The sequence below is a fragment of the Suillus clintonianus genome, assembly GCF_016758775.1.
Source record: "Suillus clintonianus strain FC179 chromosome Unknown DEU56scaffold_71, whole genome shotgun sequence".
NCBI classification, from domain to species: domain Eukaryota; kingdom Fungi; phylum Basidiomycota; class Agaricomycetes; order Boletales; family Suillaceae; genus Suillus; species Suillus clintonianus.
The window spans coordinates 45,161-60,597 of NW_024539295.1; the positions used below are offsets into that span (position 1 = coordinate 45,161).

Genomic DNA, 15,437 nt, shown 5'->3' on the forward strand with positions numbered 1-15,437 from the left:
GTCTCACATCATTTATCAACCTCTGATTAATGGCAATGGTCATGTAAGCCTGTTTCATGCCACTGAGGTGGCCCAAAACAGACACAACTGGAGTTGCTAGCAGCAAAGATGGTACATATTTGACACCACGTCGCCACCACGGAGCCTGATGTGAGTACCCAAGGCAGCTGCTGCTCTGTAAGTGCCAGGTCCAATTAAGAGATTGTTACACTTCTGCACAGATGTTTGCACTCAGGTGCTACAACGATCTAAATTACTGATTAGGAGGATGAATTCTCTCCTTGCAGTTGTTCACACAACTAACAAACCCTTCTAGAGATAGATTTGTGCTACGAACTGTTACAGTAATGACTGGATGACCCCACATGCATACCATCACACGCACACACCGCAGTACTACCTACTAAATGTTTCAGAGGTAGTGCTCACCATACATGGCTGCCTGTGAGTGACTCAGTTATTGGAAAAAAAACAACACAAGGTGTACTTTGACAAAGATGGCAGAGGCTGGCTTGACTATTGAGGGCACACTGGATGGAAAGGCAAGGCGGCCAAAGATTTAAGTCTCAGGCATGGTGTTGGCAGCTTTGGTGGGAGCAACGCGGCCAGACATTGTTCAACCGTGTCTTTGACCTAGGTTCACACTTTTGTTATTTGTTTAATTGGACAGTGATAGGACCATGGGGTATACTAGCAGTTCTCAAAGATTCAATGAATCTGAATATATTCTTCCATCCCAGGCTATAATAACTAGGTGGGCATACAAACACACCCAACACGCTGGGACTGTCATGGCAGTTCTATTTCAAACCTGTTGCAATGGGAACTACATGGGCCGCTTCTAGAGGCTCCTGAGGGACCAAAGATAATCAGGACTAGAGTCCAGAGTAAGTTACCAAAGAGGCAGGGAGCACTGGACTCTGGGATATGGGCAATGTATGGTAAACAAATGTAAACAGACAAGCCACAAGACAAAGGTAAGGGATAACTAGACCTAGATAAGTCCTAGGGAGGTCAGGAAAGTGTATGAATGGTCAGGGAAATATAGGTAATGAGTATGTACATATAGAGACCATGAAAAGGATAGAAAAGTGTACTATAGAGGTGAATAATCATATAACTAACACAGACCCACTGTTCTTGGGCACTGATGCAAAAAATTGATCACATCACATTTTTCGGTGTTAATCTCACAATGACCTCTTATGACATGGAACTCATCCCCAACATCTGAGAATATCACAGTAGGAGGTCGCTTGATAGGTTGTGTCATCTAAATGTCTTGGATCTGTGTTGTTATAGTTCATGCATTGTTGGCCCATACACCCCATGGCCACATGCATGCTCTACACAATTTCATTTGTAAGGGCTAACACACAACTAACAGGGCTAGTCACCTGACATTCTATATCTCTCTAATTTTCAATACCACAAGTAATAATACAGCACAACCAGTAACTGTGTCATAAATCATGTGGAAGAGGCACAGGAATAGTCGGGGTGGCTGGAGGAAAGAGAAGGGCGTGATGAGCGCAGGGATGAAGGGTGCTCCCCAACTGGCCTTGGGGCAAACAGCCAAACCAGGTGTCATGAGGAAGGGCAACAGTCGAAGAAGGAAGTGAAAATTACATTTTCCGGATGTCCTCAAAATTTATAAAGTCCAATCAGTGTGTTGAACTCATTGTGCATTGAGATCCCTCACAGTGCATCCACACCACATAATGGACAAGAAGGATAGAATTTTTAAGCAGGTAACTGTCACCAACCCAATTGATGAAATAAGAACTACAGGAGACTCGCTGAAAGAAACCTGCTCCATCACTTTTGGGGTTGTAGTCTGTGGCTGCAAGCTGGAGGGTGTCCCCAGGAAAAGTACTCTTCCAGAAGAGGCTGGATTTCACTTCAGGTGAACAAAGATCTGGAACAAAGCCAATTGGGAGGACTTTGTGGAGTACACGAAAGGCCCTCCTGAGGAGTATGTTGAGGTGACCTTACTCGCACAGAAGGAGGTAGTTTTTTTTTTTTTTTTGATTCTACTGGTCACTGCTCAGAGCATTCTAACCTTCCTACCAAACTTGCAACCCTATGGTTTATGGTTATTGACTATGCCGCTGCTTGAGAGAGAGTAGCAGTTGCCCCAGCGTAAGTAATTTTAGCCTTGGGCTGCAGGATGCTGACATTTCATAGGTGTCGCCTGCAGGCTCTGAAGGGGCTGCCTCAGCCACCAGAGGGTGCATGACGACCATGCGCCACTCTTTGACATCCAGGGTAGGCCTTTTACAGAGCTAGATTCATCCAACTGACACATCTTTAGCTGTCCATGCAAACCAGACTCTCAAGTTCTCCTTCTTCTACCAATACATAGTCACTTTCCCTAATTTCTACCAGGCTTCCCTCATCAGATTCTGGGCTGTCACCTGGTAATCACATCATGTGCTACACCAGTGGTCGGCGATCACCCTCTCCTGGTCCTACTATGTAGGCTTAGTGGCCATCATCTGGATTGTCTGGTACAAGGCTGACTGGGCCTAACCACAAGTGTTCAACCTGCCATGAGAAGTTGAAAGACAGTGATGATTTCATCTCTCATACAAAAACACATGTAGGTAACTTTAATTTTCATACAGTCTAAGATAAGCTCACCTTGACTTCAGTTGTCTTGCCCCAATGACTGTGGACCCATTAGAGTAAATAATGTGGTTGACCATGTCAACCGACACTTTAAATGTAACCACCCTTCAATGTTTGTCAATGCCAAGCTGACTACAACACCTTACCTTCCCATAGCAATGCCTTGTAAAGGCAAAGGTTGTTGTTTTGTTGAAGCGGATGAGGTCTGAATCAGCTCCTCCCAAGAAATCAGCTCCCTCTCAGTTTCCAGGCTATAGCTAAATGTTAAATAGTTGCTAGCACTATAAGGAGTTTTATGCAAGACTTTGCTGTATGATCTAGCATGCATATGCAATGTGAATGAATACACAATTTTGGCACAAGGCTGGTAAAACACCATAACAAGTGATGATGCACCTTCAATGTACCAGCTGGGATGATGAAACATGCCTCGCATGCTCCATGCTGTGCAGCCATGGTATGTTAATGTCTCGCACTCAGATTTGGTAAAGCTAATATTAGCATGCCACAGTTCCAATGGCCACAGCAAGTCAGACAATTCTGATTCTCCAGATGATACCACCATTCATGGACATGATGAAAATTATTGACACCAAACTGTGGTGTTATTTGCCCATAATGAAAACTGTGTCTTGTGCGTGTTATATTTAAAATCTTCTATCAGAGGAAATAATTCCCAACAGTTGCCAGACAGGGTATTAGTGAATGTATTTTGATATTGACGTCATGGACTGATCATTTCATCAGTCATTAATGACAGACAAACTCTATTTTCTGTGGAAATGATAGAGTTAGTAGGTCATGCACACACATAGGTGGAGATCTATTCCATTCCTAGCTAGTACCTCATCCACTGTAGCTTATATACTGTGCAAGCTTGAATTTGATGATATCAACTACCATCATCATGACATTCATAGGCTCATTCTCAATGACAAACACAGGGCGAAGCAGAGACATTGAGATAGTTACCTAATATGATCACACCATGATCACAAGACTTATGGTGGTCTGCACTGATGCAGCAGGGCTGCCCTGGGATCACCCTCCGGAAATCAGTGTCTTGGATAGTGTGGCCTTATCCACAACCACTTGGCTGTTCACGTTCAACAGATTTGGATTCATGGTGCTATCGCACCATTCTATACTGTCATGCTCTTTTGGTTCATTGGTCCAGAAGTGCATACTCCTGCTTTATCGACTTTGTTCTGGCATTTGGAGAGTATGGCACCTTGCCCTCCATGATATCTGGTCGGCAGTTTGTGACATGATGTCCTTGTCCAACAACTTTTTAGATGTGCCACAGCTTCCCAGTGCCTGTGGCTCTTTTGAAACATTTGGCCAGCATTAAAAGTAATCCACAAATCAATGCAATCTATGCTGATATTTTATGGGTCTTTCCCAATGTTGTGCTGACAAATGCTGGACTTTGGGCACTGTGACCTCGGGCTAATCAACATGGGACTATACAGCACATTGGTAAGCCTGTTCCTGGCTACAAATGCTCCCAATGTGACTATGCCTGCCCAGATCACAACAAGCAGTGCATCAGCATCAACTCCGAGCACGATTACAGCCAATGCCAGAAGCAAACCATAGATTGGGAAAATCTGCAGGAAGGGTTTGTATAATTTCATATACTCTCTCCATGCTTGGTCTGTTTGTAATTTCAGTTCCTCTGAATTGGTCCCGAGAATTATAAACAATACCATTAAATACAGAACTTGTATTTGTTTTTGTTCTGTTTGAGAAATATATATATATATATATATATATGTTCTTGCACCACTCATCCAAGTCTGAATATTTTTATTTGGTGCTCAGCCATGATCTGTACTGAACAATCATCTAATAAATATCATGGTGGGAGGGCTCAAGCTTGTGCATCAATTTTAGCACCTGGAAAGCTTAAGATAAAAATACCTATAGGTATATTCTCACATGAATATGTCACAAGGTGGGACATCATGTACATGATATTTATCTCTAACACTACTTTTGTGAATTTTTAAATATATTTATATGTTTATATTTTCTACCAAGACAACAGTGAAAACCTTGATATGTACACTCATGACCAGTACCCACATATGTTTATACTTGATATATTGTTCTCTCTCTCAATCACATAGGAGAACTACAAGATTTAGATATTGATTTCTACTTTCTATTTTATGCCTGTTTGTATGCAATTGGAAACATCCAAACACTCTAGTATTCTAGCCACTTCTATATACACTTCACACTTGTCAATCACACAACTGCTAAGAGTCCAGCCAACTATATTCACTACTTTTTGATGTTATATTTTCTGCATAGTGGTCCTCCACAAATAAAATAAAAACTATTAATTGTTGTATAGTTGACTTCTGTAAGGTATTGCGTATTTTAGAATATGTCTTACTTAATCTTGCTTGAAGCTACTGTGCCTATTCACAGTAAAAGGGTATATCTATAGTTAGCACAGATTCTGGAATGTGTTTTCTTAGTAAATTCAGTAATTTGTGAGATGAAAAATATCAGGAGAGTGGTTTAGTTTTTGAACTGCAGCACAATCTAACTTAAAGACCCAGACTTGCTCAAATATAACATCAAAATTTTACTGACTGAAAAGTCTTCTATTGAATTCACTCTCTTCTCATACAATATGTAGATAAACTGGACTTATGTACAAGTTTAGCAACATATTATCCTGTAATATGTACAAAATTGTACTGTCCCAGAAAATTATTAATAGTTTCAACAAACATCTGGAGATCAGTAATCTGTATTACATCAATAACAGTAAATCACACTAGCAGTTCACTAGGACAATATATGGTTGGAGTGATCTTTGTCTAAAATTATTCTGGGTATATTTCTTTCAATGGTTGATAAATATAATATATCAATCATTTCAGTAGCACTACATATTCTGAGAGCTAGCCCAATACACTTACCCTCTCATAGGTCACCAATTGATCACCTCAATTTAAGTTTGCCAACCTGATGATCTCAATTTCAATTTTGACTAGATTAGAATAATCATTATTACCTTAAGCAGACTTCCTAGCATATAGAAAGTATAAGAGTATTAACTATAGAGTTGGTTGATATGGGTGCATGGATTATTAATTGAGAGGGTAGCAAAGAGAGCATATGATTGATAATCTCAAAGACGCTAGAGCGCACCTCGGTAAATGTTTTAATGGTAGTGACGGGATATTGGAGGGAAGAGGAGTGATCTTTTTAGGAAGGTGGTTTATCTTTGGGGCTCCTAAAGCCTCTACATATTGACAGATGGCCTCGAGCCTAGAGAGGTATGGAAGCCAAACTTTATCTCCAGTACTTTGTCCCCAGAAGGTGTATATTTCCCAACTCTACAATCCAACACATGCTCCACGAACATGGCACTTCTCTTTTCATCCCTGCACTCAAAAATTGTTTTCGTAACCACATGCAAAATTGGTCGTGCAGAAAGCTCACTCCACAAGACCACATTGATGTCTACAAATACCTGAAGGTCCTCTCACCAGCGTGGCCACACATAAACGAGGAAAGGACCAGCACCTGCACACTTTGACATAGTGCTTGTGATTAAAGATCAGGACCAGTACACTGGGGAGGGAATATCAGGTGAGTATCATCATTTTATGACTGTCTATGGTTTCTCACTACACTAATTTAGGTCTTCATGTTGGTGAAGTAAAGGTGATTTTTGACCTCCCATTATGTTTCAGAGATTTTCCCCACCCCCTTGCATATATCCATTGGTTTAGGCCTCTTCAAACATTTGATGCAAATTTTCAGAGTTCCAGGCTCACAAGGTCTTCATGGCAGTGGGGGACTTAATGCTGTCATTCTACCCGTGAACTGAGGTCTGCACCCATGTCAGCTTGTTTCCCAGTTCAGTCAAGATGGGTCAAAGAAATTCTATCTGAATAGGTACATATTGATATCATTTTTTTTGTCACTATCGATGTTGTGACCGCATTGTTTTTCCTATCTTGTCTTGCTATGCATGAAAATATGTGAAACATACTAATATGAGCATGCCATGAGGTGCTGAATTCAATGGATTATATACACTCGTGCCGGTGCGTCTTACATATCATCAATCACCTGAATCATTCTGACTGTGATCTTTAGTCTTTCACCACAATCATTGAAATGGCCATGATCTTTACTCTTTCATTGAATTGGCCACGCAATGAGGTTCAAATAGCTCCGACTAGTGGCCCTGACAAATTGACTAGGTTTGAGGGTACCATTCCCCACTCTCATCCCACCTCTACCATGGCCCTAAATGCCAGCTCAAGTCGGGGCATGAAGTCCAAGAAACGGCGCCCTGCACGCAAAAACACCAAGGTAAGTCCCACTTCTGACATGTTTATATGCAACTTACTTGAACACTGTCAGACTATCAAGAAACCCGGCAAAAATTCGGGTGTAAACCCATCCCTAAATTCAGACACAAGTGCTGGTGTTTCACATGGTGTATTTTGAGCATGTGGGTTGATGCAAACAGAGAAGACTTTCAATGATGTTGATAGTAATGTGTTAAGTATAATGAATGACTTGGAGGAGGATTTCTCCTGAAACCCTATCATATTGTATTGCATGTTTTTTTCTTCTTCAATGAATACTACATACATTGTATATCGCACCAGTGTCTTTGTTACCTCCTTGACTTATACTCCTTTTATTTCAGAAGCTAGTTGAGTGCATTGTGGATTTTATTCCATTGAAGCTCAATGCCTCTGAAAATTGAATCCAGTTGGATGTCTACCATGATGGATGTCCCGGACAAGTCACACAAAGGAAAAGGAGGTGTGGACTACAAGTAAAAGACCACACAGAGAAGATGAACTCTCAGTCTGTCTAGGGTTGTTGTTGATGGAGTGGAACAAAATTCATGGTTGCTTGGTGGTGCTGTTGGGGCACCGCAAATGTGCATGGCAACACTGTCAAGCGCACATAAAGTGAAAGATGCTTGATTTATACAGAGTGCTAGAAATTTTACCACATCAATTTTGTAAATTTCTCGAGGTGTCCAACATTATTATGTACTTTACCCTGCCATAACGGTGCTTTACAGTGCTTTACAGTGCTTTACAGTACTTCAATGTTCATTTAATAAGGGCCAGGTGTGAACCCAACTGACACACACCCTTCCCATCACCAGTAGCTACCACCCTTGCCATTTTTGATTGCTGGGATTTCACCTGATCCAGGAAGCACAATTGAGATCACATGACTTCTTGCAGCAACTCACCGGACTTTGTCAGACCTTCTTCAACTTAGCGCCCCGATGATGGTGGGCACTTTATATCTGCGCAATTACCTGCTTCACCTCTACTCGCTCATTAACACTACTTTCTCAATAAGTCCCCAGGTACACCATCAAAAATTATACTGCTCACAACTTCACTTATAGACCCCTTACACCATGGCCAATGTTCTTCTTTGAAGAGATCCTCCACCTCTTCCACCCTCATTCACTGAACCCAAGGTGTCCTATGTCAAGACCACTCAACTTGCTGACTACCCTGTTTTTAGATCTTGTACTTATATGACACACCTTCTGGCCCTGCTGTCCATTCCTATTTGCCTTCCATTCTCTGGTTCCAAGTACCTATTTCATTTCCACTAGCTTGACACTTTTTCAAGTCCTATAGTACAGTTACATTACATGTCATATGCCCTGCTGCCTACATGTATCATCCCTGAGTTCTTCAGCCCTGCAGCTTGTCTCTCACAAGGTGAATTCTGATATTTAACATCCTTAAACACTTCCCTCCAAGTCTTCATCTTGTATCCTAGTACCTTGCAATATTTCCATCTTGATTGCCCAATCATGTCTGACCAACACTTCTGGGAGCACAACTCCCACCCTGGTTTGGTCCTCATTTCTGGTGTTCAGTATGATTTATCCTGTACCTCTGATGAGATGATTTGCTGTCCCATTCCTACCTGCTCAGGCTCATTTAAAAGGCAGTCTACCTTTAAGACCCACATTGAGTATTGTGAGTGTCTCTATCTCCTTTAATTCTGTATTGCCTTGCAAGCAATTAAGAATGCATCAGTACAACAACTTTCCTCACCTGCAGCAAGCACTACTGCCAAAATTCCAGTGCTTAGCTCATTTCAAATCTCCCAGCCTACTTCCTGTGGGCCGCCTTCCTTCCAATTATCATTCTCCAGACCATCATCCTCTTAAGCATCATCTCCATGTGATAGTGATGCACTATTTGGAAAGGTTCATGAAGTAACTCCTCAAATGGAGAGAGCACTCGACACCACAGAGGCTGCTCACACACCACATCATCTTCGATCAGCAGTTGACCTTTTAGGCAATGTTTGGCCAACTCACCACTCGGTAAGATCCACCAGAAGCACTAGAGTCACTGCAGGTCTTCATAGTCAATTGGACTGCACTTTGCCCCCTGACAAATACATAAGGAAGTTGTAGAATTTCTGCCCTGTTCATTTTGGTGTTGACTGCAAGGTTCATGAAAAGCACAGTGTGTGCTCCGCAGGAATCAACTTGGATGACCAGACGTATTATGACTTTAAGAGAAGTTTTACCTTCCAACAGTTCTGCTGCTTCAAAATACACTTCCCCAGAGCTACAATCACAATAAAGAGGAGCCATCTTGCCACTCTCAGGCTCATTACAAGAAAGGATTACTTTATGCTGTTGCAGGTTTTATCTTCTAAGCTGTATACTACATTTGGAGTAAAGCTGACTGTTTGGCTGGGACTTTGGGGTGGCCCACTGGTTGGGTCAGCTCCCAGGAGTTCATATCTTGGGTGAATGAAGAGAAGAACGACCGGGGAAAGTACATCAACCTACTGGTGCTGTTACGATAACATGCTTCGGACCGGACCCCCCTATCTTTTCTCCCACCTTGTACTGCCTTATGACGTCCTCATCATCTTCTTGAATAGCATCTCTGATCGCTGTCTTATCTCGTATCTCTTATCTTGTACCCTGTACCCTTACCGTTGTCTCGGTATTCCTGCCCTGAAGTCGTTGTTACCTATAAGTAGTCGATCAGCCTGTCCTGTATTCTCTAACTTGAATCTACTCAGTCTTCTGATAGACCTTCCTTGAGCAAGACAGCTCTCGTATACGATTTCACTTAAGACTCTTCGTCTTAGTGTCTTAAACTCGATCGATACCATTTAGTCTTGTCTTCGCTTGCCGACTCTTGTCACCAAGCTTAGACCTCAACGATAACGATAAACGAACCTCTGCATTATCTTCATCTCACGTTGAGACTTAGTACAGAGTTCCTACCTGAGTCTACGCTCTTAGCGTAACAGGAGCTATTTATTGCTTTTTGCAAGGAGTTGGAAACATCAGACCCTAATTGTTTTGCATAGACCCTCTTGCAGTAGAGTTTAGTTGCAGAAGATCATCGGGCTTGTTCATAGTTTGTTACTATTGAGTAAGTGGACAAAAAGTCACTCATAATACCTTCTTACGCAGTATTATGAAGGTCTGCAATGGTGCTCTATGCCATGTATTTTGCACCAGTCAGTTACCTCTTTGATGTCGAAATGTCTTCCTCCGTTGGTCGTGAACTTTTCTGAGGTGGTGGTTTCTTGCTAAATTTTGTTAAGTCCTGAAATGGTGGTCTTGGCCATCCCATGAACCTTGAGCTTGAGTCCCCAAATGTATTGGGAGAATACATCTATGATTAGTAAGATATTATGGTAGCCCCCCTTACCTTTGGGCATTGCTTAGTAGTCCTATTCCACAGCTTGGCCATCATTTTCTGTGGATTCTGTGGTACTGAAACTGCAACTCAGACCGTCTGCGGCAGTGTTAGTCGTTCCAGCTCGATGATGAACATCGACAATATGATAAGCAAGTATCCAATCATGCCATCACACATGTGCTACATCTAACTTCGGACTTAGGAGAGTGTCTCTGAGTGTCTGGCAATCTGTGTCCACTTCTATCTGTGCACCCCATATCATATCTGACAATTGATCTAGCACAAACTTTAGTGCAGCAAATACCTATATGTATGGTTTGTACTTAGTTTCAGTTGGAGATGCGCACTTTGAGGCATACACAATGGGGTGTAGCACTGTAATGATCTTTCTGACGGTAGGGTGGTCATATGTTTCTGCCCCAAGATGGTGCCATACCCATCCTTGCATCCGTTCGGGGTGTGTGCGATGTGGGAAACTGCTGTGATATGTATTGCATGACTTGACATTGGCTGAACATGCTGGGGAGGTTATCCTGCTGTGGCTTGTGTATATCAGTACCCCATTAGTGTTTTGTCTTGGCTGCTTGCTATCTGCATCTGCAACTTGTTGACATCTTCGTGCAGTTTCTTCTCTGCCACAAGTCATTGCTTCACTTTGAGTAGCTGAGACACTGAGATTCTTCCAACATCAGCCTTGAAGTCGAACAAGGTTGTGTAGTCATCTGAGAGGAAATCACGTAGCACCTCTGGCATACTTTTCAGAACCACATCTAACAAGTGACACTGCGAATCATTGAACCCTTGTGCCGTCCAAGCTATCTTCTTTGCCCATTTGACATGTCCCAACTCCCTGCCTCTATCCTCTTCTATCATGACACCAATCTCTTCTTCTTTTAGGACAATTGAGCATATTCAGTCTTTCTTCTGGCCCACTGTGAGTACAACATGGGCTGGCAGGGGCCAACACCTTTTGAAGGCTGTGATGAAGGCTGTCAGCAATGCTGTGTCTGCTGCCGGGAGTGCAGTGAACCATGCTTCCACAGAACTTGCAGCTGCACATTGTAGCTCGAACCAGGTGATTTTATCTACATCTGAGTAGGATGGTGGGAAGGACAGTAGATACTTCCTGATCCAGTTGGTAGATTCCTCACACTTTTCGTAGTCTCCATGGAAGCTGGGTTGCGGTACTACAGCTGGGGTGGCAGTGGATATGATTACAGGTGGTATGGGTGGGGCAGTGGTGCTTAGGTTTGTGTTCTGGGGTGGTGGAGGTTGGCACATGTTCTGTTGTACCAAGAATTTTTGCTGGATGAATATGTTGTTGGTTCTCACTTCTTGTGGATTGACTTTGCGGGGTGAGGCAATTTGAAGGTCACACTAGAACTGTTTAGACAACAGATGAAGGGCCACGAGGGGGTTGAGAGCCACGAGGGGGCTGAGGGTGCTGAGGACCACGATGTTGCAATGGGAACTGAATGGGCCGCTTCTAGAGGCTCCTGAGTGACCAAAGATGATCAGGACTAGAGTCCAGAGTAAGTTGCCAAAGAGGCAGGGAGCACTGGATGGGCGATGTATGGTAAACAAATGTAAACAGACAAGCCATAACACAAAGGTAAGGGATAACTCGACCTAGACAAGTCCTAGGGAGGTCAGGAAAGTGAGTGAATGGTCAGAGAAATATAGGTAATGAATATGTACGTATAGAGACCATGAAAAGGATAGAAAAGAGCATACTGTAGAGGTGAATGATCATATAACTAACAGTTGGAACATTGATTCTTCCGGTGATCTCATGAAGACCGTGGATTTATACAACCCGTTCAAGAAAAATAGAAGGATGCGATCATTGGCAATTTCCCAGCAAAATCAATATGTATCTAGTGAGGATGAAGGTAAGCAACTACTGCATCCCACAATGTACCGGTTGACATTAGCCGGCATGGCAGTATTTGATATCTTGGAGGAAGGGCGCGAGGAACACACTTACAAAAACCCTTTGATGGATTGCACAAGCATGGGCGAATGTAAGTTCATCTCATGCTGAGCCTGCACCGGTTGGATATGGACCGGGCTGGTGATGCCATGTCGCCAGATGCAGCCTTTGCGATACAGCAAGTTCTTGACTGTGCACAAGAGTTATTGCTGGCATGTCAACTGATCTCAATATCGCAACTTGCAACCTGAAGTGTTTATATATATATATCCGGTCAAATGCTATCTACACCTGTCTCCAGTATACTTGTGTCCATAGATCCCAATGCCTACTTGTGCATATAGTTAGCTTTATGGGACGCATTTGTACTTCTAAGAGAGCGCTTTGGCACCGGATTGGCAATCTGGGCATCAGGTCCTTTGGCTTTCCTTCTGGTGGACTTTCTTGGTGAAGGAGTGGTTGGTTTGGGCACTGCTGTTTTTTTTGTGTGTTTCCTTGTCTGGACACCTGATGTAGGACCAAATGCACGACTTATAGACGTAGGCAGAGGGTCATTAAGACGATGACCAGTTGAAGCAGAACCGGTACCGGTGGTGTCTTCTGACTGTCCTTTCCAATTGCAGTGAGCTTGGATTTCTTGACCGGTGGCTGACGATCTGACTCTGAATGCGGTTGAATGGGATCAACCCTACCCCGCTTTTTCGTGGGTTTTGGGACCGGCACAGGTTTCTTGACCAGTGGGGGAGGATCTTCATGCTCTGAATCAGATGGAACCGGACTGGAACGGGGGTGCGGTTTGGTTGGTTTGGGTTTTGGGACCGGCACAGGTTTCTTCACCGGTGGGGGAGGATCTTCGTGCTCGGAATCAGATGGAGATGGACTCACCGGGCGGTGCTTCTTGGTTGGTTTGGACTTTGAAGGTTGTGAATCTTCCCCTCCCTCCTCCTCCTGCTCATCATCATCTTCGTCCTTGTCGTCATCATCCTCATCCTCATTACTTGACCTAGGCTTTCCAGTCGACTTTTTCACCAGAACCCTGGGTAGCGAGTCAGAACTGTGGCCGGAGATTATCTCTGCCGGTTCTCTGATCGTCTTATCATCGCCTTCCCAGCCTTTGAATTCAAAGGTTGGGTGAACCTGGTCCTTCTGTCTTTGGCGCCACAACTCCAATAGCCGGTCGGCATCAACTAACCAAATCTTCGACAGATCATCCAACTTGCAGCCGGTAGGTAAAAACTTGGCTGCAATAAAGTCACCCTGAGCCTTCCTCAGTGAGGCCCAGGGCACAGATGCCTTTGGTTGTTGGCTGCACAACCCTGAGAATAGCTGGTCAGTCGATCAACTCATCAGATGCATCATTTGTGAAACTTACTGTAGTGTTTTGTGATGAATGTCCGGATAAGACACTTTTTACTCTCTAGGTTAAGCTCCTTAACGTCCGGTATGACCGGAAGCCCATAGCTATCCATCGCCGAAGGATAATCGTCCTTCTTTCCACCTTTCCTCCTGCTCTTCTTCACCTCCCCCTCATTATCATCGTCATCATTATTCAGGTCAACTTCTGGTAACACCCCAAGTCGGATAAGTACATGACCGAATGAAGCCAAGATGTTCAAACAGAAGCTCACCGAACTCTTCTCCAGCATAGGCATTCCACTCTGATAACATGGGCTTCCAGTCCTTGGTATCCATAAAACTATTGCCCTCCAACTTTTCATTGAAGTCGATTCTTTCAGCCGGATCAGTATATCTTTACCTGTTGAATGTGAGGTCGAACTCACCCGTTGATCCGGACTTCGTCTTCCTCTGTTTTCCATGCTGATAATATAAAGATTCTCATACCGGCCTGCTTCCACAACTTGGTTGCCAGATCCTTCATCATACCGGGTGCTTTCTTCTTTGCAAAGTCCGCTTGGAGGAGCCTTGGCAGACCACTCGATCGCAGTCTACTGTCCATGACTGCAGTTAGTGTTGTCTGATATCTTTCAATAAATTTCTTGGATCCCGGCATCGCTCCAGTCTTTTTGATGATATCCTCCTTGCGCAGTTGTTCTATGACCGACCGGGAAGTCCATTTCTAACCGAACTTGCTGGTCTTCTTCTTTCGCGTCTTTTCAGGCCTGCGGTTATATAACCAGTCCTGGTACATCTCAATACATCATGATAAAAATCGGTGATCATGTATAAAAATTGGAGTTCAACTGCTCACATATTTCCTGTTCTTCAATGACTGGTCATCCATAGCAGGGGCATGTACCTTGGCCTCTTTTACGACGGCCTTCAAGATCTTTTTTCTATCGTCGGCAGCGGCTTCCTTCCATTCTTCTAGGTGGGATTTTAAGACCCGCACCTCTTCCTCGGTCAATTTCTTCTGCTTGGTCTTTTTGGTGCTGTCGACTGATGAGTTGGATCGGGGCATGGCAAAGTAGCAGTTGACGTCTTGGTAGAAGAAAGGATCCTTGTGTATCCCACAGTATTAGCTTACATAACCAGTGTACGTGACTGGAAACCGAACAAGAGACAGTCTGTCCAACACTCCGAGTTCATTGCCATGATGCCCTCCAACATCCCATGTGTTTCTGATGCATAGAATTTAGAAATGTAAAAGCATACAGACTTAGACATGTATTATATAGTATATGGGCAGCATACAGCCCTCAAATACTGCATACAGATATAACCGAAGTACGTGACAGGAAACTGAACAAGCGATTGTCCAACACTCGTTCATTGGCCTGATGCTCTCTAACATCCCATGTGTTTCTGATGTATAGAATTGAGAACTGTAAAAGCATAAAGACTTAGACCTTTATTATATAGTATACGAGCAGCATACAGCCTTCAAATACTGCATACGGGCACTGTGCAATCATATTCCACCACTTGCTCGAGTAAGTATCATGATCACAAATGACTTTGGAGGCCAGTATGAATGTGGATACAAACAGCCGGTCTCCTGAAGATCAAACAAGTCTTAAGCCTGTTTGTGTCTCTAGAGTGGGTTTTGGTTGGAACTGTTCTCTCGCAGCATGTTTTGCAATGCCAGTGCCCTCGACTGAAGTTTAATCAATGTATTCACTTTGCCATACTCGTCAATCATCGAATCAAAAGATGTATATATTTCTGCCAAATCCTCTTAATTGATTGGGAATCACATTTCTGAGACC

At 43.3% G+C, this 15,437-nt stretch overlaps 2 protein-coding genes across 2 annotated transcripts; both read right to left on the reverse strand.

Moving 5' to 3' along the window:
- Positions 1 to 11,249: 11,249 nt before the first annotated feature.
- On the reverse strand, positions 11,250 to 11,618 carry DEU56DRAFT_758556 (uncharacterized protein; the record flags this gene model as incomplete). Its single annotated transcript, XM_041350242.1, has 1 exon — positions 11,250 to 11,618. The coding sequence occupies one exon, from the start codon at positions 11,616 to 11,618 to the stop codon at positions 11,250 to 11,252; it is 369 nt and encodes a 122-aa protein (XP_041205392.1).
- Positions 11,619 to 12,801: 1,183 nt separating this feature from the next.
- DEU56DRAFT_758557 (uncharacterized protein) lies at positions 12,802 to 14,895 on the reverse strand (the record flags this gene model as incomplete). Its single annotated transcript, XM_041350243.1, has 8 exons — positions 12,802 to 13,586; positions 13,643 to 13,831; positions 13,899 to 13,999; positions 14,052 to 14,322; positions 14,353 to 14,419; positions 14,480 to 14,728; positions 14,756 to 14,849; positions 14,888 to 14,895. 8 exons carry the CDS (start codon positions 14,893 to 14,895, stop codon positions 12,802 to 12,804), a joined length of 1,764 nt encoding a protein of 587 aa, XP_041205393.1.
- Positions 14,896 to 15,437: the final 542 nt, after the last annotated feature.